We start from the raw sequence: 27,844 nt of genomic DNA, 5'->3' as shown, positions 1-27,844 counted from the left end.
TTAAAGAGATACATAATTGTATTTGAATAAGTAATATAGATGACGCCTTGCAAAAATTGCCTCCGTAGTCTATTATTATGGAGAAAAAACACAAAATTTGATATTTTTTCTCACAAGGGAAGTGTTTAGAAGCAGGTCTCCGAATGCAATCTAACTTTGTAGTGTCATAGTCCATCAGGAGCTGTCCTAGAAATCACCCCCCACTTGGGGTTATGTTATCAATATTTTAAATTAAAAACATATTGAAACATTTACTGGCTAAATGTATTCCAATTTACGAACCCTCTCATTAATTGTGATGTCACATAGTCCAGTGGTTACAGTACATATCCGTTTGCCAAGCTGATGTCCCTGGATTGTATCTCAATAGTGGCACTTTTCTAATAATTTCTGACTACTCTTTCCCTTACAGAAGCCTGCTATTCATCATTGTTTCCATGATTTTCACTTAAAATTATATTTTTACGCATGGAAATTTTTTTCTATTTGTTTTATAGTGTTGAATTGACTGATGTTATCCCATTTTTTCACACGGAATCCTACTTAGTGAATTATGTTAGGTCTGTGTCCCAATACGAAGCTTTTCATAATACTCATGTACAAAGTCACATTAAAATGAGTTAAATATATAAATTCCCAGAATTTACAGTGACATAAAGCCTGTAAATGCCTTTCCTAATAATTGTTATTGCGTGAGGGAGAGTGGTAGTGCAGCCAAAGAAGGCCTAAGTTTGAATTCTAGTCTGGTTCTTTGATAGTGTAAAAATTAAAGGAAATGCTCACCCTGTTCCTGCAAAGTTGGGAGATACAGTGCCACTGTTCCTGGTCCCCTAGTTTCATGCGGTAGTTACACGTTCTTGACACGCCAAGTAGGGCACATTTTCTGGAAAACAGAATGTACATTTGTAAACAAAAATAATTTCTCAGTCAAAAATTTAGATGGCCAATAATTCACATCAATTATACATATAAAACATAAGGTCATAACAAGGTTCTGCACAAAAACTTTCCATTTTCAGGCATCTTTCCAACAACAGTATTTCACAACCGACATTTTAATCTCTAGAAATCATTTTTGGGTTCACTTGTGTCAATTGTTAGAGTGGCCAATGTTAATCCTCCTAGGTACCCCAGACAAGTCTCCAGTAGAGGAAAAGAAACACTCACATACAAGTGATACAGTGGGAACTCATAAATAATTTTCTTACTTATGGACAACAATCACAAAATTTTTAATGCTCCGATGACTTTTTAATCACTCATAACCATCGATTTGATTGCCTTACAATGTTTTCAGTGAAGGAAAAAGAAATCATTCTTTAAGATAAATTAATATTATTCTAAATAAGAATACTAATTAGACGAAAAAACTACTTCTGTTTTTGAATGTTTAGCAATTTAGATACTAAATTAAGAACGGAAAATGATACCTGAATCAAAACAAAAAAATGGAAATAACCAATTCCTAATGATAATTCAAATTAATTCATCAGGATTAAAAAAGTTTCATTATATTATTAAAATTATTATGGAGGAAAATAAAAACACTCCAAAAGAATTCAACAATAAAATACCCTAATAAATGGTTGAGAAATCTTAAATCTAGGAAAGTTTACCTCTCTTACCTAGGAAAGAGTATTTTTGTCTTGTCTGGAATAGCCTCAATGAATATTTGGCCGTCCATAGCTGCTGCCAAAACTTTTTCACCAACTTCCTCATTTGTAAAAGCAAGTGAGGGATTTATGTCCTCCCGGAAGACTCTTGCAATGAAAGGATTTGACAGATCAATTGTGGGTTGAGTCCGCCAAATAGTAAATTCCTGCAGCACAACTGGGTCCACCTAAGAATCAGAGGAATATTTTTCCATATTTCCATCACATAAAGTCTTTAAAAAATAACACAACTTTTCAAAATGATACGAGAAAAAGACTAATTTTTGGCTGAAATGAAATTTTGATCAAACTATGTACCTAAAAAAGTTTGTTTCGTCCCAAGAGGATATAATGGCAATATACAATTAACTCCCACTAAATTAAGGTAAATTCAAGAGCAATTGATCATGTGCCTTCTGCTACTGATAGAGGACATACGATAAAAATAATAATTTGTCCTGGTAGTCGATGGTGGAGAATATAAGAATTACACAGCTGCCATCTACAACAAATCGAATGTGACATGCATTTGCACCATATTGTGAAAGAAGATGAGTGAGGAGAGTTAACGTAGACTTGCAGTACAACCGTCCTGGCCCTTGCTGGACCTTCTTAAGGGCGGTGGATGGCCAAGGCCAGAGGGCACCAGCACTTTGCAGGGGGAGGACTACCGGAATGATCCAGAATGAATTATAATAATTTAAATTACTTTTTTGCCTACTCAAGACGATGTTAATTATGCTGTTGAATGAGACACCTTTGACATCAGGGTAACTGCTCAATGTTGGTATTCTGACAGTAAAATTTGTCAGTTTCGGGACAGGAGGGTGCCAAAGATTTCCAGGCTGGAGGGTGCACTGGGATACGTCCCGGCGGCCCAGCATGGGTCTGCTACCATCTTCTCCTGTAAGTTTTCTTCCACTAATTGCTTGGGAGATACTTCGGACATGGCTGAACATGAACATTCACGTTTCTTATGCATACAGCAGACTCCTGATTATCCGGCTGCAGTTTATACATGTTGCAGATTATCTGTGCACAAGTTCATGCTACTTCGACGAATTCTGAGATCTTTATTTTTTTTTAAATTGGATGCAAAAAACTCCAGGATATTTGCATTTGAATATAAGGCTACTCCCAGCTTATTATTTATCTTAGAATCACCTCCGTAAACTAGAATTATTTTTTTTTATCTGCTGACAAGGAATTTTTCAAGCACTAGCATTGCAGGCAACAATCAGCGGTGGGAAAAAACTCTTTGATTAATTTTAGAAGATTCTTCAATGGTAAATTAATAGAAATGTTATCTGCGATATTTAGTTGTATCTTTTATATCCCAAATGCAGAATAATATCGTGTCCTCTTATGCGGTTGAATACAGCCAAAGGTAACCGGAAATTTCGTGGAATTCGGGGATGTTCACCCTGCAACTAATCAAGGTCAAACTGGAGGGAAAGGGAATAGTAGAAGTGAAGGCAGCAGGGGAAGTTCAAGTAGAGATAGCATGAGTCATAGCCGGGCACTCGAATGCGTTGACAATATTTTAATCAAGTCATCTACTTCATACAATATATGTGTGGAAATTATAAAAAGTAATTTTTCATCAGCACACTATGCTCTTTTTTCTAAAAGGGCCACCACCGTAAATAAAAATCACCTTTATCAGAATAAAATTTTTTATAGCACAGACTTAGGTCTTTTAAAATAAATCCATGAAAAAATTCAAATTTAACTAATACCTGTCACAGCATTCATCCCTCCCTAATTTACTTTTAAGCTCAATTTGACTTCCAAGATCAAATTTTCTCTTATAGCCTTCTAATCCCTGACATCACATCCACTTCCCAGATCATCCTGTCCATATCCTCTTTCAACATATGCTTAGCCCTTTTGTTGCAGATCACTCCGTGGAAAGCTACTCATCACATGCGGTGGAGAAGTGAAGGGCTTGGTATGTGGAACAATAAACTATTACTTCTTAGAGAAAGAGATACTTATCCAAAAAATTACCGGGAAAAAGTATGACTCACTAATGGTCTGGGGACAAGATGATCCTTCCCGGAAGGAGTGTGGGTATGGAAAGGGGAAAGTTTGTCTACAGCACGCAACATGGAGAACAAAAAGGTGTGTTCACAGCAGCGAAAGGGTTTAGTTCCTCTTTCAACATAAAAGTCATTTAGTGAACCCCTTGCTTGGTTTATAACCTATCCCTACCTCCCATTCTTCTTTGCATGCCACCTGAGCTGCATCTACGACTGTAGCTGCCACTAGCTGCTGAGTTTGAGGTTCTTTGCTAGGAGATTCTGGAGGTGAACTCTCTCGACCATACTTGAGGTTAAAGTGGGATGGAGATCTTCTATGTTTACGATTGAATGAAGTGCCTGCAAAAATAATGTGAGAGCGTTAATATAACACTTGAGGAAACTTCCTTGAATTGAGACAATATTAAAGGCAATTAAAACTTGCAAATAGCTTATGGTTCTTACCCACAACTATTAATAATGGAATACATGAGAATGCTTGATAATCCACAGAAAGATCTTAAATGACAGAAAAATTAAATGAAGCCAAGCCCATTTTCATAATTAAGTTTACATCTCTTCATTTTATTTCATAAATCAACATCCTTCTCTTAATTAAAGCCTTTACTGGTGAATAAAGAGCTGCTGATCAAGTTAGTAATAATAATAATTTTTTATTCACCGAACTGGCAATATACATTGCATGGTTTCGTCACAAAAATCACTATAATACAAATTACATAAATACAATAATACAAATTACATAGATTCATTTAAATAATCGCTAATATCATAATAGGCTTTACCTGCTAAAAATTTGCATAATTTAACTTTGAATAGGGAAGGCGGACAGCTTTTCAATTCAGACGGAAGTTTATAAAAAATAATGGATGGAGTGTGATGAGGTCCCTTGAGAGCTAGAGATAGATGGTGACTTTTGAGGTGAACGTCACATTTTGAGCGAGTGTGGTAGTCATGCCATTCATGATTCCTTGGAAAATGCTCAGGATACATTTTAACAAAAGTGGCCCAATACAAGATAAAAATGGAAGGAAGTGTTAATATTTTTAGGTCCAAAAAGATTGGTTTACCAGGAGTCCTCTTAGGCACGTGAAATTCCCCAGAACATAATACCATAAGATATATGAGCATGAACATTAGCATGGTAAATAAGATTGAGGGTAGAAGTTACACTCCTATTCCTCCTCGAGCTTCATTTTCCTCCTTCAAAATGCAAAAGCATTTTATTGACTTAACTCAGAGAACATGTTAACACTTAAAAATGTACAGCTCTAATGAAGAAGTCACTGGATGAAGAGTATGCTTCATATCCCAGTGAACAAATATGAATATAAAGGAATTTTTTCAAATTTTTGCTCACGTTTTTTGGTTGATAAGATATTTTTCAGCACTTCAAATTGACAATTATTTTACCTACGAAAAAAGTCAGCCAATGCTTAGTGGAATACAATATTGAGCGGAACTTTGCAAAGTTTTGTTTCTTTTCTGTTTACACTTTGCAGGAGAATGAGAAGAAAAAGTTCTTTATAGGTTAAAGAAAAAAAAATAATGAAGCAAGCGCACTCACCCTCTTCCTTGGGGGCAGCACCACCAATCTGAGGATGAAGGTGAGGATTAGGCCGAGATGGTGTGGATGTTAGCACCAATGCTTTCAAGGCAGCCACCTCCGCAGTCAACACATCTGCCTGCATTCGACACTCTTTAAGAGCTCTCTCTGATGCAGCCTCTCGCTCATTTGCTTCCCTCACCATATTGTGGGCCTCCTAATAAAATAATATTAAAATTGATCAATTGAAAATTATAAATCGAGCTCTTAAAATAATCAAACATTCAAAAACTTTGGATGCACAGTTCATTCTGGATGTTTGGGACAAATCCGGAATTGTATAAGTGTCTGCTCCATTCTTACATAGCATTCCATAAATATGCATGCATGGATGTTGAAATGTACAACAAAGAAGGCCACTTGAGAAGTAAAAGTCATTTATGTTCTCTTAGTTAACTGTAATCATGAAAGAATTCTGGGAGTAGATTAAAATTATACACATTTCTCTCACGCTCAATGTTCAGGAATGTATGTTTACATTATATTCAGCGGTAAGAGTAGCTATGAAAGAGGATGCATGCTCAGGATTAGTCCAATGGAAAGAAAGATGTAGAAAAATGGTTTATAGAGTTTAAAACATTGCATATCTTCACATGAGTGTTGATCAAATGCCATTGATGTGAATGTGCCTTTTCGTCGGGAGATTGACTAAAGACAATCAAAAACATGCATGCCCAAAAGTGGGGCAACCAACCCAGACAGAACAGGAACCCACTATCTTTAATGTGGCAGGCAGGTACTAAATCGGCAGCCACCAAGTCTGGCAAGGTCCATAATGGCTGAGTGGTGTAATCTAAGTTGTTTTTGATTCTTTTGTGGAAATCTGAGCATGGATATTCTGAAGCAATCTTTCCTCCAATGAGGCATAAACAAATGGAATGAATTTCTGAAAGAATTTTAAAAATCTGTCACATACACAATGAACTATTTTACATTCTGAAAACATGTTCCTTGTTATTACAGTTTCTTAAGGATTTCATCAACAAAAAATTTGGAATAACAAACACATATTTGGTTCTATTTCATACTTCAAGTTTATGATATATCATACATATGCAGATACATCTAATTTCTGTATAGTAGGGCTAGCCACGGTGATAACTCTATGGAGTCACCCACAATGCACAAAATTCACGTTGAAAAAAAAATCATTCACCTTGACTGGGATTCGAAACCAGATCCTGGTCAAGGCGAATGACTTTTTCTCAGTGGATTTTTTCACACGCATGATATCTACTTTAAATTGTTGCAATTCATCTGAATACATTACGCTAAATTTCACTATATCGCTAGGGGTTAGCTTCCCTGTGACTAGTAGCATTAAATAAGGAAATAAATGAGACATTTAGCAATAACAAGAAAATAAGCAGGTGCTTCCAAACCACTTACTTGAAAGAGACTTGCCGTAAGCTCCTCCAGCTCAGCTTCCACCTCCTCACGGACCCTACTTAAGCGAGTCACTTCTTCATCCCTTAACCGCACCTCAGCATTTGCCCTCTTTAGTTCCTCCTGCAACACCAATATTAGGCTCTCTTTGCTTTCTGCTCCACCATCACACGACCACGTCGACCCGACGCTAGATGAGATTCCAGTCAGTTGCACCGCCTGCTGCTCTTCCTCATGATCTGAGGTATTCCCGTTCTCCACCAAGGGCTCCTCTGTAGAGTGCCCATTTGCCACTGTGGCACTCCCATCCACACAATCAACATCGTCCGGGGGAGGGGCTGGGGGAGGAGGAGGAGTCTTTGCCCCCTCAGAGTTCGGTTGTGATGGGAGGGGAGCAACCGAGGCACCGCCCTCCACCTCTTCCACTCCCTTCATGCCCCAACTCCTCCTTGCACCATTATCCACAATCTGAAACAGAAGCATAGGAAGGAGGTATAATAATTTTATTTTCCCAGAGGAGACAATACATCATGATGCAATCATAATGTAATTATATATAGGGCATGTCAAAAAAGAGTAAGTTCAACCGAATCAGGCGTGATGTTTGGATGGAAGTATGACCTGCTGAAATGTAAGGTAGTTGCACTTTTCTACAATTGTTTAATGCATACCATGGGCATACCCAGCGGTGGGCAGGGGGAGCCAACTGCCCCCCTTTAGAAGCGAAAATAAATTTAGTTCAAAACAAAAGTTGTGAACAAATTTTTGTTTTGAAGAAAAATGATATCAGTATGAGGCATGGAACTGAAATAAAAATCATAATTTTTTCAAGCAAATAATAGGGTGGTTTCCTATTACTTTTTTATTAACTAAATCGAAAGATTATTACTCCTGGAGTACTTATTTCACGCTTTTAGATTTTTAAATGACTATATTTATTTTTTGCAATTAAATGAAAAGTGAAAATTTTCAAGCGAGCGAAAACGCAACAGCCAAGTATGAATGCTGGGAAAAGCCCATGTGACGTCTGGCTGCTGCTGTGTGAGGCCAGCTGGGTGCGAGACTATGAACGTCACTACGATGCAGGCTGCTTGCTGCCGAGCATGGTAGCGGTAGCATAGAGTACCCTGCTAGCAGGTAGTGCTTGGCTTAAATAAGGATTATTAACACCCTATCAAATGAAGAAAACTTTCTGATCATAGGCAATTTTAATAGGTGATTATTAAGAAATATTTCCCTGATCTCTGTGCCTCATGCATGCATTGGTAATCTCAGATGATGTAAAACTCCTATCTACTCATATAGAATCCAGGTCCCAGTGACATCACGTGGAGTGGCATCGCATGGGTGCCAATCTGGCCTTCACGTAAAAATTGACCATTAACATTTGTCTAAACTGGGATTTCTAAAACCAAATAATGTTTCTATTATGAATACACTAATAGTGGGTAATGAATTGCAATCAATGCCTTTCGTTTTCTTTGATAAAGGAAACTACCCTATTACAAAAACTAATAAAATTGCTGTCATAATTTCCTTAAAATTTTCGTTTCAATTATCTTTTCTGTGCAAAACAGTTACCACTTGAACGACCACAGCTAGTTTCCCCCCCCCCCCTCCCTAGTTTTGATTCCGGGTATGCCCATGATGCGTACAACACATTTTGGCTCACAGCACCATCACTGGTACAAGACATTGTATTACATGAAAAAATCACATTTATACTTTTGAGGACAGGATGGGGGAGGATAAATGTGATGTTCTCATGTACAACAATGTCTTGTACCAGATGATGGCTCTTTGAGCCGAAACGCATCACACACATTAAAAAATTATGGAAAAGTGCAACTACCTTTCACTTCAATAAGTCAAAAAGGAAAACATAATTCACAGTACAGACACCCTTTACCTATAAAAATAATTATCTAGTAAGTACTCGGAAACTGTCTTTTTAAATAGATTTAAACTTTCAAAATTCTTAATGGACTAAACTTTGTACACATTAACTCAAGTTTACAAGTGGAAGAATAAAACCAAGATTGAAATCATTTCCTTCAATAGACTTGTCTGATAGCCTTTCTCTGAACACTTCAATGGGCACTTAGAAAAGTTTTCGATGGTTATTTCTCATTAAAATTTTGGAGTAGGATAGATCTGAAAATAATAGTATTATTTTTTCATCCTACACTATCATGAGAGAAGATACAGGGTGGGGCAGAATGGACTCCACAAACAGGGAGTCCATTCTGCCCCACCCTGTATAAAAATAGGTTTAACAGCCAATACATATATCAGATTATGTCCTCAATTTAAGGATGCATAAAGCAGGAAAATATTTCCCATTAAAACAAATTCATATTCTATCTTATCTCTAGCTATCACAAGAAATTCAGCACCTTTTTCTGAAATCTACACAGATGGAAAAATCCACAATCCAAGTTCTTCTACAACAGGAATGAGGGATGCAAATTGTAAAACAAGAACTACTTCAATAATTTTTTTTAAATAAATAAAAGATCGTAGCACTTTTCCACAAGAATTTTTAATGGAATTTTAATTCTTATGGAAAAAATTCTTGTGTGCTACGATCTTTTATTTATTTAAATATGTCTAACTTCCACCAATTGAAGCCTGAATCTGTTGAACTACTTCAATAAGATGAACATTCAGGTAATTGAAGTATTTTGGTGTGGAAAGTGATTTTTATGTTTGATGATGTTGTGGGGAAAGTGATTTCCTCTTTTCATAGAAATTTCATGGGATTACCAAAACATCAATAAAAACTAAATTACTGTTATTTTCTAGTCTCTTATTTGAATATTCTAAATTTACCAAAAGGACAAAAAAAGTATACAAATAAGAGTAAAATTGGCACTGAAATATCAATAATAATACTATCTTACTTGAACAAGATGTCACATCATATATCATCAGGATATCAAGTAGGAAATATCATTCAAGAGTCATTCCCCATATCATTCTTGGATCATACTGTATCCCACTGTAACAGAAGGAAATGAATGACACATTTTCACACAAAAAAAGTTCTCTACTCTAATTTTAAGTTCTTCATAATAATTCATAAAGTAATTTTGTGTCTGCAGAGTATAAGCAAACATAGTAAATGCTAAAAAAAATTCTTTTGCTTTTCCTGCAAGATCAATACAATCTAAAACCTTAAAACATAGACTTCTAGTGACCAAGGGCTTCAATAAGCAATGAATGAGGGAATTGGATTGCATAGACTCAATCAGAATAGTTGTCTATTATTCAATACAAAACATTCTATCTCCACTCCATTGAAAATGATCACACAGAACTTTTATGAAGAAGATATTCATTAATTCCAGTACCATTAACAGCAAGAAGGCTTTTTAATTGACTAAAAAGCAACAGACAAGAAAAATTTAAAAAAATCAAAGTAAATAGTAAAGACCAAATGCAAGAATGGGAATCCTTACTAAACTTAACAGTAGACTGAACAATTTGATCTTTTTAAGGTGTTAAAGAAGGGTTGGAAATTTAGGTAAAATACAGTTTTCTTTTTCCTTCTTTTAAATATGTAGTGGATGATATAGATAATAAATATAATAGCACATGCTTTCATTAAATGATTCAGGGTATTATTGGTGAGTTCCATTACCCTTTTAACTTAGCCACCGGTGACAAACCCATATTTTATGCAAAATAAACCCTTGAAAAGTTGAAAATATCTTCATCCTATGGATTATGCAACCCGCCGGACTTCTCATTGAAACTTGATGTTTATGTAAGCTTGAGCTAACCTGAGAACAGCCCATTTACGACAGTACTAGTCTCAAACGGACTTGATTTCACAACAGTGTGGGTTATGGGAGATATCAGGGGAGCGGGGGGAAGAGAGAGGAAGTGGGAGAGGGGCATTCCCCACTGTAATTTTTGAAAAAATTGAAAAGATGGTAATCTTTTGAGTGGCTCTCCAAAGACAGTTTTCATTTCACCAGCTTAACAAAATAAGTGATGAATATCTAAATTCCACTCGCCTACGCATAACAGACCTTTGACGCATTATCGCTAAAAGGTAGCTAGAATAACACCTAGGAGACGCTGAAAGTAATGACTCCCACAACAACTACCTCAATTCGTCCATATAAAGGGGGCATCCATCAATTACGTGAGGCGAAAAGGGGGGGGGGGGGGAGGTAAAGCAGAATCTCATCCAATTTCACATTGGGAAGAGGGGGGTCCTGCAATGTATCACATAATTTTTTCCGCAAAAAACAGTGTAAAAATGAGATCTTAGTACATAATCTTAAATATTACTTTTGACTAATTTAAAATAAAAATAATTTTAAAAATTGTATTTTAAGTAAATCCAACGCAATGAAGCTTAGATTAACGTATTTTAACTGAAAATACGCATTTTGAACAATCTCACTAGAGTTTAGAGGGAGGGGGTCAAGTCAAATCTCACGATATCCCACTAAAAGGGGGGTAGGGTCCAGAAAATCACCTCACGCAATTGATGGACGCCCCCTTACATACGGACCACGCGATCTCGATTTTCCTGTTTTCCTTAGCATATAGATTGGAATAAACGCCTATTTCGGCAATTCGTAGGCAAAATAATGAAATAATACCACTCGACATCCCGGAACAATGAAATAGGGCTTTATCTTGAAGACGGAGATGGAAGGACTTCCTTCAAAGCCATGATCGCTATCCGGCAGGATTGGCAAAAGAGAGTCATTACGGTCATCTCCCGCGAAGGTTGGAAAACAAAAACGACATGTTTCGGGAACGTACCAGTTTCCTTCTTGAATGCTCAAACAAAGAGGAAACGACCCCGAAAGATCAATTATTTCTAGCCCACTCCGCGGAAGCCTATCTTCTAAATCCTACGATTTATAGTTTTCCTCATCCCATACCTTTATCATCAGCTTATTACTTTACATGCTTAATAACTTGATTAATGATATAGATCTATCGAGGCCTTTCTCGACAATATTTCCCATACAATACCAGGTGCGGATTTAAGGTATTCCATACTCCCCGGAGTTAGGTCATGAAATCCCCCTCCCCAAATTTGATGCCGAATCCGAGGTCGACTTCTTCTTCGACCATTTTTTCATCAGACCATCGTGCCTCCAGAATATACGTTAAAACATTAGGTTGGCGACACGATACTGGGAATGATTTTTTTTTTTCAAATGTAAGACTGCAAATTTCTTTCAATGAATAGGGTAGTTTCCTTCATCAAAGAAAACAAAAAGCATTGATTGCGATTCGTTACCCACCATTAGTGTATTCAAAATATACAAATTATTTCGTTTTAGAAATAGCGGTTTAGACGAATGGCAATGGTCCATTTTTATCCTCATTTGAAAAGGGCTAGATAGCGCCCATGCGATGCCTCTCCACGTGACGTCACAGGGACCTAGTTTCTATACGAGAAGATAGGAGTTATACATCGTCTGAGGTTACCATTGCATGCATGAGGCGAAGAGCTCAGGGAAACATGTCTTATTAATCACTTATTAAAACTGGCTAAGGTCGGAAAGTTTTCTTCATTTGATAAGGTATTAATAATACTTATCTAAGACAAGCGCTACCAGCCAGCAGGGTACTCAGCTACCCGCTAGCAGCCTGCGTCGTAACAGCGCTAAGCCTCGCCTCAAGGTCACCTCACAGGGGGGCAGCGGGAACCAGAAATAAGTCTCACGGAGAGATTTCCCGGCATTCATACTTACGCGTCGCGTTTTCGCGCGCTTGAAAATTTTCACTTTTCGTTTAATCGCGAAAAATAGATATCGTCATTTAAAAATCTAAATGCGTGAAATACGTACTCCAGGTGTAATAATCTTCAGATTTAGGCAATAAAAAAATAATAGGAAACCACCCTATTCATTTAGCGCAGGTCGTATTTCGTTGTCCTTGAGAACGCTGAATAACAACGAAATACGTCATGGGCTACACAAATACGGTGGAGAAAATTTTGCGATGATAAGTCAAACCACATGTCGATTATTGTCGACTGCTACCGATTTCAACTTTTCTGCTGCAGGCATCGTCCATGACCATGCAGAACGGAATTTACCTTTAGGAGTACGGCGCCAAGTAAACTGAAAACATAGCATAGTCAGTGATGATGCCCAATAGAAAGCCTGTTCCGTTGGCCACAGAATGATTAATATCCGTTATAACGAAGATAAAATAGTATTATATAGAAAATTCGAATTTACCTTATACTAAAACTACACCATTTATATACTATACCGAGAAAAGACAACAACCATTGACTAGGCCCAACGACACTGACACCCACTTTGTAGCCACCACTTCAAACCCAGGCTTCTGTAATCCCTCGCGGGAATGTTTGAAAATCTATCCGAGTTATTTTTTTATATCTTTGAGCGCCATGAATGTTAGCAGAGCGAATGTTACCCGGCTTTAAACGAGCCATAACCCAAACCATTGATACCAAATGTCCCTGGTTCGATTACGGTTTCACGTGAATTTGATCTCGAGGAAGTTTCAGAGTGTGACATGGTCATCATTTCTAATCGCGGCCTCTACTTAATATAAATCGACTCTCAAAGTATTCCGAAAACAAGATATAGCCACATTCGTCGTTAATCTTACGAGATAAATCACTTATACAAATGGGTTCAAACAAATGATGTTCGCTTCCACGGTGACTCATTGCCGTATCTCCAAATTCCAAGTGAGAGGGAAACATTGATTGTCACTGATGATAATAATAGAACTTGCTCTACATAGTCAAGGGCTATAATATGTCTTGGCTTGAGAAGTTTCAAAACTTGCTGTGATACAAATGGATGTTAAACGACACTAGAACCCTCAAGTATTGATGGCATTAAAATGACCAGAGATTAAAATGTGTGATATATTTTTAAAATTTGGTCAGTAATTTTACGTGGAAATTGAGATTGCCTATTCATTCTTCCGCCAAATATACGTGCGTCGATATTCCTTCAAATTAATTCAAGAGCCACGATCAACTCAATTAATTTAATTCACCTCGTTGTCGAGGTCAACATACATTTTCGCCACTCGTTGTCGCTCGTCGTGAATATGCATTTACGCGAAAATTACGACTGCTCAACTCAGCATAGTAAAACGATTATATCAATAAAATAATTCTTGACGGAAGTGATACCATGCTTAGTAATTTATTTAAGTAGTGAGAAAGGTATGGTAGGTGAGAGTGGAAAACTATTTACGTAGACAGAGGATACTAGAGGGAGGCAGAGGAAAGGTGTAGAAAATCGATAACCCACATTGGCTAGCGCATAAAAAAAGAATTCTTTGCGTGTTAACGGTAACGTTGGTCCCATGACAAACAACAGGATAATTGCGCTTCTAAAAGTCAAGAGGACTATAGAAGGAGGCCGTTGTAGCGTGACTTTTGTCGTTACTTTCGGCTCATTTTGATCAGCTTTCAATAATGTCCGCAGCGCGGTGATGAGAGCAGAGAGATCCACTCATTCTAACATGAATTAAATAATATTTACAATCGCGATGAATAGCACTGAACATTTATGAATTTGCTGTATCACAAAATGGCAAATCCATAATAATGGCTTAATGCCCTAATTTTTGCATACTATACCATGAAATTTGGATCGCTATCCTCGTCAGCTCCGCGAGTGGAGACTCAGTGAACCCATGCAAATGCGCAGTGGGTGACAACACGTCTGAGGGAAGACTGGATAAATCCACTATTACAATAAGGAAATCGATAACCCAGGTTTGTTAGAACTTGAAAAAAAGGCTATGCTATGTTAATGGTAACCTTGGCCCCAGGGGATGGTAATTAGGATTTTTGGGAAGCTAAAGGTTGCAAAACTATCCAGAAAATTTCTCGGGGGGAGTCTCTTAAATCGGTGCATTCTGGGGGAGGATTAGGCTAAGACGGCACTCAAAAGGATTCATCACTCCCGCCCAAGCGGTCGAATCTAGACTTTTTCCCGACTTTTTACTTAGGTACTTCAAACGAAGGCAATTATTCTGAAAGTGTAAGAATACATAAGAGTTAACCACACCAATCATTGTGAGGTAAAGTTAAGAATAAATTCAGGGTTAAGGAGAAAATCATAATTGTGATGATGACAGCGCAAGTTATTAACCAAGCATGTCGTCAGGAAGAAAACAAAATTCGACAGGTTGAGCGGAAGGATGAGTCCTCTTTAAGGCTTCCAAAAATGTCAAGGGCATATTTTACCCCTTGGCCCCTCACACACGATTCATTGCATTATTGCTCCAGAAAATGAGTAGTATAGTTCCCACGAAAGAATGGAATATTAACAATTTCCAGCGATGGAACAAATCCAAAGTTTTTATTTCATTACTTTAACAAATAATGTTTAAAAATAATTGATTATTATCAAAAAGCTACTGATCTAAGCAAATCAGAACTCAGACACATTATCGCTTAGAAATGTTGCATACTACCACGGCGCAACGGGAAGTAATAATCCCCCTGAAAAACAACTACCTTTATCCGTTTGAGTGTGTCCTGCAGACCTAAATTATTCCTGAAGTTACAGTCAACTGCGGAGGGATATCCATTCGTTATACGTATTTTCACAGTAACAGTATAAATATATCAGAAACTCAAAAACAACTATCGTCTACATTTTGATGTTATTATGATTTTCATGCTATGCCGCACCTAATGCTCAATGTTTTGGCAAAAGAACATTTATATTTTAATAAAAATATACAATTTTTAAACTTACATTTAAGCATTTTTGTAAAAAAGAGTGTGGGGAATACGAATTTTAAAACTCAATCTCCCAAGCAAATTTCATGGAATCCCGATTTTTTCAACGTTCAATTGAGTACAGATAAAATAGTACACAAATTTTCCACAAACGAAAATAACTCTCCATTCAAGGTTTCTTGGTTAGTTAACTGTTCCTTAAACTTTTTTTGTTTTTAACACTTCTTCGTTTCTCCTCACACCCTAGTTTAATAACTATATAAAAAAACTATCACTGGTAGTTAAAAGAGATAACACGTGTTTTTTTGCAAGCTTCATTAGAATAATTAACTCCCGAAGCCGTGACCACAAGCTCATGCGCAACAATTGTTAAATCAGCATAGCTTTTTCGTTCGCTTCGGTTGAATTCAATGATTTCCACATTTGGTTTTCCTTGTACTGCCTTTCTCCCGGTCACGATTGACACGATTTATTACGCAAGAGATAAGTCTCAAGCCCATTCAAACTCTGTGACTGACACTAAGGATAGCTACATCACAGTCACAAAGCCGTCAAAATATCCACAAGCCGCCATAACCACAAGAAAAATATACTTTAAATAGGAGGATTATTAAGTTCAAAAAAATTTAAAATTCGTGCTGATTCCGTAATAAAATACGTAAATAGCTCAAACTGAGAAGAAATTTATTTACAAAATTTTCACTACACAAGGAAAATATTAAGTAATTTAATATGGAAATGATCTCTAGAGTGACACATACACTCGATTATGCAGCATTATCTTTCTAATATGCATACACAATAAGAGGTAAGGTCCAGTTTTCGTCACGAGCCAAAAGAATTGCGAGAACGGAAGAAAACACACGGATATAAGTAAAGACGACGAGCGATGCTGGAAAAGAATCCATACGCTTAAAAAACATGATTATTATTACGGTCTTGCTCGTGAACAATAAAGTTTCACTAAAAAGAAAAATGTGGACTACGACTGAACCTTACGAGGTTTTTTAAGCTAGAAAAACTATTTAAAAAATAAAGGAGGTTTTACTCGAGAGTGAATATGATCTATTTTTCATGTCGGTCCCTGGCATTGGTTCTCGGTTACTCGTCTTAATCAAGTGCTTCATTATTATATATAAAAGGTATGGCATTTGAAGGACGCGACCGACTGCTTAGGTCATTTGCGCTATGAGGGAAGGGTAGGTAAGTAAGGGTGGAGAGAAACCCGGCGTCGGCATTAGCCTGCTCTTAACGAAAGGCGCCAAGGGGACCACGGGACCTTAACGTCCACGACAAGGGGACCGTAACGTCCCATCCGACGGACGGAGAGTTGTACTTCAAATGTTCTCAACACAACATCCAAACAGTGATCCGGCAGTATTTGAAAATTCTCGGCAACCGCCGGGATTTGAACCCGAACCAACGGGGTGGGAAGCCAACACTCTGGCCACCTCACCAACCTGATCACATATTAGTGGCCGTTAGTTTCATAATATATTATCGTAGTTGATCAATTTTCTAGAGATCTTAATGTGTTTCGATAGATTGTATAAAATACGTTATAACGGTCATACGGTTATAAAACTGTCAAAGTAACTCATCAGAGTATGTCACAAGTGATTAGATCCATAACATCAAAATGTGCAAAACTATCCAGAAAAAATACCAACGCATTAGTTCCTAAAAAGTGGATACTTCGGGTTTATAATTTTAATCGCAAGAAAAAACTAGCAGGGATCAGGTAGATATGGTGGCCAAAAAGCTGGCTTCCCAACCATTGGGTTCGGCGGTGGGTGCGTGTCCCGGCGACGGCGAAAACTTTTCAAAGACTACCCGATCCTTACTTGAGTGCTTTGAGGACGACGCCGAGTTTCTCTCTACCCTTCCCTTCAGGAACAAATGACTTTGACAGTCAGTCACCTCCACCACTAACACACCATACCATACAAATCAGGAAAAGACAGACACCAACAGATTCAAGCTTTTGATTGCCACAACAAACCTTATCATATCTATAGCTCGTTGTTCTAGCTGCTTCTTTTCGTTCTGCGATACATGACAACTCCGAAAACGTGGGGTGGCCATTAGATGCTGACTAAGGGTCGGGGTTGATGTATTTACCCTGAATTGTATTTGTACAATGTGGCAATAGCCTGTTAAGAATCTTGATAATTTAGATAATGGAACCAAATTTAAATGTAGTACCAGCCATACTTCCTATTACGTACATTTGACTCTCATAAGTTCTTTCGTTAACAGAGCGTAAATAGCGTATTTCTACCGGCTTTATTCTTTGCGTTTATGCCTTCATTTTTAGCGAGCGAAAAGTTTTTTAATGCTTTTAGTTGAATTTATTTTGGTTACATTTATATAATAATTTTGGCATCGCCTACTATTCTGGCTAGAAGCTCAAAGACCGGTGGAACCGAAGAACCGAAATTGACCAATCTACGTTTCTTTTCAACGGAAGGCTAAAAGACAACTTCGACGAGATAAAAAATAAGGCAGGAAAAGATATGAATATTTAATAATAATGATAATGATAACGACAATGATAATGACAATGTCAATGGCAATGATAATGATAATAATAATAATAACTGTTATTATTATTAAGAGCTAAAATGCGTCATGCGTCCCTGTGGGTTGATACCGCAGAAGAAAGATAGGAAAACGTAAAATTGTGCTGGATGAAAATGGCGAGACGGGGAAACCAATAAAGAAATGGATGACTCGATGGAAGGGGACATTGGGAGGGAAGGCAGTACTAAAGCGGACGAAACCGGGAGAATGCAAAGGATGATGACGATGACGTCAAAAAAAAGGCTGGAGGTTCCCTCCCTTTCACCTACAAAAATAGAAACTACGATTGAGCTAAAATTGGAGTCAGGGCAAGGTGGGAGTGCAACAACGGATTTTATTCAAATCGCGGAAACAAACGCGAGAGAAATATAAATGAATCACAAATAGTATTCTAACCCACTTTCAAGCATATGCCAACATTCACACATCAAAATCAAGGTTTTACATTGAAAACAGAGAAAATTTACACAATATCCCAGATTAAATTCGATACCACTAAGGAATATTTAGAGAAAAAAGTTTACGAGATTTCCCACCAAGATTTCCGAGGTATTTTTGCCGCGGTGACTGGGATACTTTGGCTCACGAAATCAACAGTTTGAATTTCTTTCGGAACTACGATTTTCTCATGAGATCCCTCATACTTACTTTGGCACCATAAGAACTTCAAGTAGCTTCTCAGTTGCCAGGTGGTAACACAATGATTTTTTTCATAAATTAAGGCTGCATTCGGTAGAAGGATTCCATAATAAATCTTAAGTTCAGAATGTTAACACCTTTCACCAAGAACAGTGTTCGCTGGGTGTATCTAGCATTCAGAAAAAAACACAAATCCCTTCTATTCTGTCAACAGCGGATTTTATAACTTGTCGTTAAAACTTTCGCGGACCATCTTCATTGCACTAAAAAAAACTTGAAATACGTCTCCGCGTTACTGCTAGGGTGACCCCAACAGTGATGCGGGTTTATATCCCTTAAGTTTTAACTATAAAAGTATATTTTATCTTTGTGTCTAAACTATTATTTTAGCCAATATTCCCATTATCTGCTGGGGATATTCGCTTTCCAATAATTCAATGAAATGTCTCATAGGATGAATATTTCCACTATACGCGCCTGCGGAATTAAATGAATAATTAACACGACTCACAACCGCTCGACCGGTCTTCAGTGGTCACGTACTAGCGGAAGTTAAGAACTACTTTAGACATTTTTGGGGTGGGTCGACCGAGTAAGTAACGAGGAACTCCTAAGAAGAGTGGGAGAAAAGAGAGAAGTCTTCTAAAATCCTTAAGGAGAAGACAGTTTGACTTAGCTGGCCACATTATGAGACATGATAGCCAGATGAAAAAAATCGCAGGACAGTTGGAAGGGATGGAGAGCAAGGGACGACACCGAATGAGTCACGTGGGATAGTTTATATAGGTAGTAAAAGAAATAAGTCACTGTGAAAAGGATAGCGGTTAGGAGAGGAATAGTGAGGTGCGTCAAACCAATCTTAGGATTGTTGACTAATGATGATGATGAAGTTGACCGTTTATTATTTTTTGGAAATGTTGGCAATTATCCTAAACCTCAAATTTTATAATTTTACAGCCATATTTTCTCATATGCATTTTTTACATTTGAGACACACGCACATGACGCCAGTAAACTCTACATTCCCTGAAAATTTCAAGACGATAACATTAGTTTTAAACGAGAAATATGTCACCAAGAAAGGCAAAATAAGACCGGTCGAGAGGAAGTGATGCGCCCTCTTAAGGCACATGCTACAGTAGTCGTTCACCTATAAAAAGGGCAGAATAACCTTTCCAGGTACCGCCGCAACGTGTCTCAACTATTTCCCCGTCACACCACCTTCGGTATCACGACCTTGGGGTCGTTGAATACGAAAAACGTCTTGCCACAAGAAAACACACGTCATACTCCGGCTAAACGAAAGAAGAAGGAGATGATGCAGCTGAAACGCGTGCGCTTAAATCGTTTGAAGTCCATGTAGAGGCATGCTTAACCAACGATCTGAGTGACTCAAGAGGACGCTCAATCACTCGAGCTCAGCCAGTGATTTTTCGCGGCGAATCACTCGTTCAAAATACACATTATCACTAAAAAATTTCAGAGAATGCAGTTTATACCTTTATCAACATTTGGCTCCATGTAAAAATGCATAAATTTTACCTTAGAGAAGATACAGAGGTAAAATTTTCAAATTTAATACACACGAAAAGTTCTTAAAATTTCAAAATGAAATTTATTTTCAACTACCCTGAAAACATTATTATAATACGGCCTCTACAACATTAACAACACCGACATCAACACCCACGCCTTCCGGTTTCTCAGGCGAGGACCTCACCTCCCCAACACCGAAGCAGCACGATAGAAAATTTGTAAACGAGTCACTTCTCGCGAAAAAGTGATTCTTCCTCTTAGAGAATATCTATATATACATACCGATAAAGGAGGATGTATGTTTGTCTGTCCGCTATGCGTTTCCAAACGGCAGCTCGGATTGCGACCTAAGTTAGTACTTCGGTGCATCTCATGCTCTCGAACCCCGTGGTGCTACTTTCAGTTGCGTCCGACGCGTTCTTTGCGTCGTTTTCTAATTACTGTTTGTTGCATTACGTGATACAACTTCTGCGATTGGCTATCCTGCCGGGTAGGCACACCTCCTGACACGCTCAAAGATAGAAAGAAAAATTCTATCGGCCGTATTCATAGTTTCCTTAGTAAGCTACTAACGCCCAAGTAGCGTTCTAAGTAGTAGCATACTAGCAAAATGGTATTCATAGATCGTTAGTAAGGGCTACTAAGCTTAGTATGCTACTATCTTAGTAGCCGGTTCTTAGTCGCCCTCCGGCCTTGTCTAAGGGAGCTACTAAATATGGCGGACCGTTGTGGATGATCGAACTCCGGTTTTATTTGTATACTGTTATAGAGTTTTTATGCATTTGTGCCAAAATGGAATACGAGAATCCATTCTCCTAGTAAGGCAGGCAACGTATGTAGTGTAATTGTTGACAGGAATTTAAAGTTTTTCGTAGCTGCGAGGAAGCTACGACTTGCAGTGAACTTGTGCCTCTAGTGTAAGTGAATACAATTTGTACATTCAGTGCGCCCCTAAGTGAATTGATTGCATATAGACGATGAAGTAAAGAGTGAAGCGACAAGTGAAGTGATTTGTGAGTGTATGATCTTCGACAAAATTATTTATTTCTTTCATACTGGTTTAACCATTTCGATCAAAGGTATCTACTAGCTGTTGCGAAGGGGATATGTTTCATATTTGAAGCAGTTGTTCTTTAGGGATACAGCAAACGCTTATAAATTTTCATTCGTTTGTACGCTTATAATTTGTGTTTGATTATATTACTTAATCTAGTCACTTTATCGTGAGTTTTCGGCAGTGTTTACATTTCGCGTATTTCGTTGCGCTGTTGTTTTTGTTTTGGTTACGGTACGAGTGATAGTGGAGAGTGAGATTGGAAGTTTGTTGATGTTACAATTTCTGGTTTAAAAATTTGTTTCAGCCTATTTATTTCATTGTCTACGTAATGGTAATGTGAAATAACATCAACTGATTCTAAATCATTAGTGATGAGTGGGAAGTGAGATATGAAGAATTCTTTCGAACGTCAACGAGTGCAAATTCTTTTGGTGTGTGCAGAGTGATTGGAAAACTGATTATCATTGTTTACTAGAGTTACGTTATAGTGTTTTAAATTAAGTGTGAGTCAAGCTTTTCATTGAACCAGTTGATTCAGAATGTACGGATTATAAGTGTCATAAAGACAGCTCGTGAAATGTGAAGTGAAATGTTGTGTGCGTTGTAGTGCTATTTGTGATATGATCAGCAATAAATAAGTAAAACAAGTTACGTTAATTATGCTTTGTTTTTTACATTAACCTCCTCTAGTAAAGTATATGCCGTATATTTCCGCACGCTGTCAATATTTGAAATATTTAAATGTAGCGAAGCAGATTGTTGTTTCCTTGACTAACATTTTAGGAGTTGCAAACAGATGTTACTAATTGCTCGCACGTAGGTGTTTGTAACATAATAAATGTGTATCATTCTCACATTTATCTCAACGTTATTTTCTTAACGTTTCATTTCTCCATTGCAAAAGTTTTCGTTTCTACTCCGACATTGAAGTGTATTTCTGCTTTCCGAATACAGATATGTATGATACTGACGTTGCTAGTTATGTTTTTCCATACTAATCACGCATACACTAATGGAAACAAATATCGGAAGTGCAAACAATATCTAATGTATATGATCAATGAATACACGGCCGTTTGTACAACAATAACTGCATCTCAAACATACAAATGCTTCTGTATTACTCATAAATCTACCCTTTCCTAATGGTATTGCATAATTTTTGTGTACAGCAATCAAAAAATATGTCTGCAATGCGATATCACATCGAATTATCCGCTATGAATTAAAAATTTCAATGCATTTTGCTGAATCAATTGCTTTTGTTTGAAAGTTTTACGAATTTTCCGCGCCGCGGAGGAGTCAGATGCAGTGTTGTCAAGCGTAGGCTAGCGGGTTGAACCCAAATCGCTACCGAGTATCGGCTGCCGAGCTGGTTAGTAGCATACTAAGTTAGTAGCTCGTAGTAGCTCACGCAATAGAATCCATGAATACCATATCTTAGTAGGCGACTAAAAGGTCTTAGTAGCCGACTAAGTTAGTCGCCCTACTAGCGTGTTTTAGCGGAAATCTATGAATACGGCCGTATGTGATCATGAAATTCAAAGTTTCCTCCTTCTCTAGGTACCATCCTTCCAGAGCAACGACGGTAGTTCTGATAGTTTCTTAACGATCAGAACAAAAAATTTCGCTGTAACGACATCCGTTCACGCAATAAAAACCTAATGTGAGACATCGTATCTCCCAAATTTACCACAATAAAACCAGAATATTATGACCAACGATCAATAAAATATGTCTCATGATTTTTCAGCAACCCAAAATTTATGTTAAAGTTCATATATTCACCAGCTAATAAAATAAGTCACCGTTGTGACTCCATAAACCTTAGAACTTCATTTAAATTATGGGTTGCTGACAGATCATATCGATTGTCTTTGTTTAGTTTCTCCTAGAAATACATTGACACATTTTGATTATATTTTGAATAACCATGGTGTTGTTTGAAGCATGAGTTACAATTTGGTCACACACTGCGTAAAAACAGCTGTGGGTTTCTCACGAGGCCTACCTGTTTCCTACAAGGATATCGTACACAGGCCATTACATTGTTTTGGATGAAATGGGATATTTTCAGAGAGGCTTCGACGAGATTTGAGCACGGTTAGCAGACGAACACTTGAAAGACTTTTTACACATACATGGCTTCAGCTGCAATAGCGCTACACATATCGAAGTAACCAGGATAGCTTTTATCATTGAATGCAAAGAAAGGGAGAGGAAAAGAGGCAAGCATGTAAGCATAATATTTTAAAGCAACCATCGGTGAAATATGAATAATAAGATTAGGTAGCAAATACTAAATTGTTGACTAGTTCAAAAATATTTTATCCACTATGAAATGGCGTACGTTTTTTGGACGGGAATAATTTTAGTAGGTAGTAATAATTATTCAAATCAAGTGAAAGCATTGCATTGTACTCGACGACGGGGCAGTAGGTGAAAATGGAAAATAGAAGCTGTCCAAAACCTCTAATTATTTGTAAACGTTAGCATACTTTGACGAAGGAAGCATCATTAACATACGAGGATTCATTTTTATGGTGATCTAGGGTAAAAGAATGGATATTAAAATAAAATGAATTTTCACTTTTCCACATGTATTTAATGTGTACGACGCGTTTCGGCTCACAGAGCTATCCTCTGGTGCAAGACACTGTAGTACTTAAAAATATGAAATTTATAACACTGAGGAAGGGATAGGGGAGGATTCAACACATTTGAGGAAGTGGTGGGAAACGAGCGTGCAGTAGACAGACAGTGACAAACATTCACTTAAGAGATACGGGGAAACCCAAACGGGGGTGGATGACTCTAAGCAATAACTGTAGAGGGAAAGCACTGGGGAAAGAACCAAAGAAACGGGAAAGCCAAGAGGGTGGAGAAGAGCAGAAAGGGAAATACATAGAAGGGTAAAAAAGAGGCCGCGTATCATTAGAAATGGGGAAGGAGAGTAAATAGCGAAGCTAGGAAGAGGTTGGTGAGAGAAGTCCTTGAAAGGGTAGCTGAGAAAGGAGTGAGAATTTTTACGCATTAAATACTAGTGGATACGTGGAAATTCATTCTATTTCAATATGTCGAACTTCCACTACATAACGCCTGAATCAGTTGAACTTAAAATAATGGAAGCTAAAAAAGGCATGCGGATCACACGTTCATACCAGGGGTAGCCTAAAATTTTTAAGCCGTAAAATTAGTGTAAAGATACGATTCCTGGAATTAATTCAAGCAGGAAAGCCTGCCTCAGCGTACAATCATATTCATATTTTGCTACGTGCGGCGCGCGTCCACGCCGATAAGTCTCTTCGGCGCAAATTGGTCGCTAACGATTAAAATTTGACTTCCAAGAATTAAAGGCCTGTTTACACGGTACATTAACACGCACGATTTTATGTGTAAATGCATGAACGATTTTGGTGGACTTGAACGGGACATGTACGAATGCATGAACCTAAGTAGTGCTTACACGGTGCATCTTGGCGTTCATTCACATGATCATACATTTAGACATACACTTGTGCGAGCTATTGCATAGAGTAAACAGGCCTCAAGAAGAGAAAAATTAAATAACGAGTTTGCATTCTATTATCGATTATATTGCGAGAGATCTTATTTTCAGCAGATTAAGCATCGGCGCAGCATCGTGGAATCTTCTGTATCGGCGGGGATCACCTCCGCTTAAGATAGCAGAAACATGGATGGAGGATGATAACTACAGTCAGTGGGCGCTTATAACGTAATAGTGGAGGAGTCGGTAGACCGTGCGGAAGACAGGAAGACTACTTGTAGTAGCAGTAGTAGTAGTAGAGAGGTGCTTGAGTCGATTAGCGACGTGAAAAAACTCTTACAATTAGATATAAGGAGGAGTATTAGGTTTAGGAGGTACCAAAGGGGCTAAAGAATGCTAATATTAGTGATGGCGGGAAGCATGTTGGGAAATCGGGACAACAGAAGAATAACATGCGTACATGAAGGTTCAAGGAACGGGACATGATAAGTAGGAATAAATAATGGGCAGATTCGATGCATTATACCTGACAAATGGGTGGAAGGCAGTAGTGTCATGGTGCCCGAACGCAGTTCCGGCACTGGTTAACAAAAAACAGAATCGTCAAACAACATTTTTATCAATTTTGGTGCCTAAAAATTTTAATATATACATTCCTAATCAAAACAAAACAATTTGTTATAAAATTTAAATAATAGCTTGTTATAAAAAACTAAGAGTAATATTTCACTTCTAAAAAAAGTTAAGAAAGTGCGTTCCTGCATTGCTAATTTTGCCATGACGTCACTGGTGGAAGGGATCCTTCCACGAACACATTAATGTTATACGACACATTACTCTGATTAATTCACTTCATAGGATTTAGGACACGAGGGGGTTTGAAAATAAATTAAGGATAGATTTTATAACTGTCACAAAAACGAACTGAGAAGGTGATAAAAATAGATTCGAATCGAATACAAATATTCGAATAATTCACGCACGAAAATCGATATCAGCCACGCGAAAAGAGTGAATACAATACGAGTGAATATAAAATGTGCCTGAAGAAAAACTAAGGCTGGTTTGAGAAAGAATTTAAGACGGTTTTTTCCGGAATGAAATAAATGTGCAGTAATTTAAAACAAATCTGAGAGATAATACGGGAACATTCAAAAGGAGCACACAGGCCGTATCTACGCATTTCAAAAAATAACTCAAGTATTTTAATTAAGCCTCTATTATTCACGCCAGATATATATAGATGATAAAATTAAATTAAGAAAAAAAGAATCGGGTTTTCAATACACAATATACAGACGTTAGATGTATATTGTGAATTAAATTCATTATTCTGTAATTATATAGTTATTTTAAAGCGAATTAATTGTAAACTGAGATGTTCATAACTCACTGAGAACAAATAATTCGAGTATTCCATAGATAAAGGAAGCACGCCAGCGCAAAATAGATGATGAAATTAAACAAAGAGAAAAGTATCGAATTGGTTTTAATTTACTTATTATAGACAGTAGAGAATGGTTATATATAGTTAATGTATACGCATTTAATATGAGTTAATTGTAAACTGAGACTAATAATCATAGTAAATTGAAAGAATTCGGTAGACGGAAGGGAAAGAGAAGTGACGACTAAAAAATGAATTCATCCTCAAATAGTCATTCTCTCGTTAGATTCAACCAAAATAGAGCGAAGCCGCACCAAAACGTCTGTAGCTACCCAAATGCTGACCTTATTATGCATAAAAAACGGTGTCATTTCTTTCAGTATCACACGAGAAATGACGCTGTATAGAGTAAAAAAATAGCGGGAGTGATGGCCATGCCACAGTACCTCAACGATTGGAAGAGAAAAATACACTGAGCGAGGACACAGAGGGAGTGGTTACACAAGGGAGGATGATAGACAAATGTTGATGCAGGGTGGTGGACATGAAAGAATGTTTTTTGTGGGGCGGGGCGACGATATGAGGACGGGAAAAAGTGTGTCATTGGGTTCAGAATTAGACGGCAAGGATTACAACCCAAGATTAGAACGGTGAGGAACATGCGAAAAAACAAGCGAAAAGTTAATACATATGCATTCCTCAATTCAGCACATTGATACATACACGTATTGATGTATTTGAAATAATTATATCCAATATTGAAGGAAATCGGTCTATGCAGGGGCTCAAACGCAAATTTGGAGAAAATAATTCAAACGGCAAATTGAAAATATTTTGGGTTGCCAAGGCGTTGTTGAAACAAATAAAGTGGATTTTTTGGGGAGATTTGGAAAGATTAAATGAAAATAAGTTGATTGTAGATTGTGGTCTACGTTACTCCTACATTATTTGCTTAATTGAACAAGTGTATAGCAGCATGGATACTCAATAGAAAAGTGTAAGAAACCATATGAATCGTGTACAGTGCCCTGTAGCTCGAGTATCTCTATTTTCTCGCCGGAGAAGGTTTTTACTTGTGTCCCAATAGTAAAAAATAAGAGAAGAAAGTGGTTGATGATCTACAGGATGGAGTTAAATACTTTATCTACCTTGTCAACGGGATATTTCTCAACGTAAGTACCCTCTTGAATCAGGGTTACGGTAGGGTTTCATCGAATCGCCAGTTTCTCTCGGATGGCCACCAAATTTAGAATTTATCACTTATTTCACTTCGTAAACAACCCTAGAAATGTACCTATGAGTCTGCCCATTGTAGGATTAAATTTATAGGCGGGTGGCATTTCACGGGAATAAATACTCATTACTATAAAAACACGGTGAAAAATAAGGAATATAAGAGAAATATGAGGCTTTTGGCAATGTAAACTGGCATGATTTTTACTTCGATATCTTGCATTGAGGCTCTACCGATCTATTCTCTAATAAGTTAAGTTATTATTAGCGAAGTGAATGGTGTACCGTGCGATGACGTCAGAAGGCGTTTCAGGTCACGTGACTTCAAGCGATATTCGAGCACTTTAATTAGCATTTAATAACGTTTTTGGAGTACTAGGAGAGTTTTGGCTTATATGTTTGGACCCGTGAGAAAGTTGTCTTTTCAATGAAATTTACTAGTATGATGAACAAACTTCATGCATGTTCCCCATTACTTCAATACCATAAT

General features: G+C 37.5%; 1 protein-coding gene across 1 annotated transcript in view; it reads right to left on the bottom strand.

Moving 5' to 3' along the window:
• The window catches only part of LOC124162851 (guanine nucleotide exchange factor for Rab-3A-like), a 60,997-nt gene that overhangs the window by 5,734 nt on the left and 27,419 nt on the right, over positions 1–27,844 (bottom strand). The window contains exons 2-7 of the mRNA XM_046539525.1: positions 9,590–9,687; positions 6,690–7,154; positions 5,262–5,457; positions 3,867–4,033; positions 1,626–1,840; positions 784–883 (exon numbers count right to left, since the gene is read on the bottom strand). Of these exons, the coding sequence (XP_046395481.1) occupies positions 784–883; positions 1,626–1,840; positions 3,867–4,033; positions 5,262–5,457; positions 6,690–7,121 (1,110 nt within the window). The 5' untranslated portion in view covers positions 7,122–7,154; positions 9,590–9,687. The remainder of the gene's footprint in view (positions 1–783; positions 884–1,625; positions 1,841–3,866; positions 4,034–5,261; positions 5,458–6,689; positions 7,155–9,589; positions 9,688–27,844) is intronic.

The sequence above is a fragment of the Ischnura elegans genome, chromosome 7 (genome assembly GCF_921293095.1).
Source record: "Ischnura elegans chromosome 7, ioIscEleg1.1, whole genome shotgun sequence".
NCBI classification, from domain to species: domain Eukaryota; kingdom Metazoa; phylum Arthropoda; class Insecta; order Odonata; family Coenagrionidae; genus Ischnura; species Ischnura elegans.
Note: the sequence above shows the minus strand (reverse complement) of the source record. Positions and strands in the feature narration are given on the sequence as shown.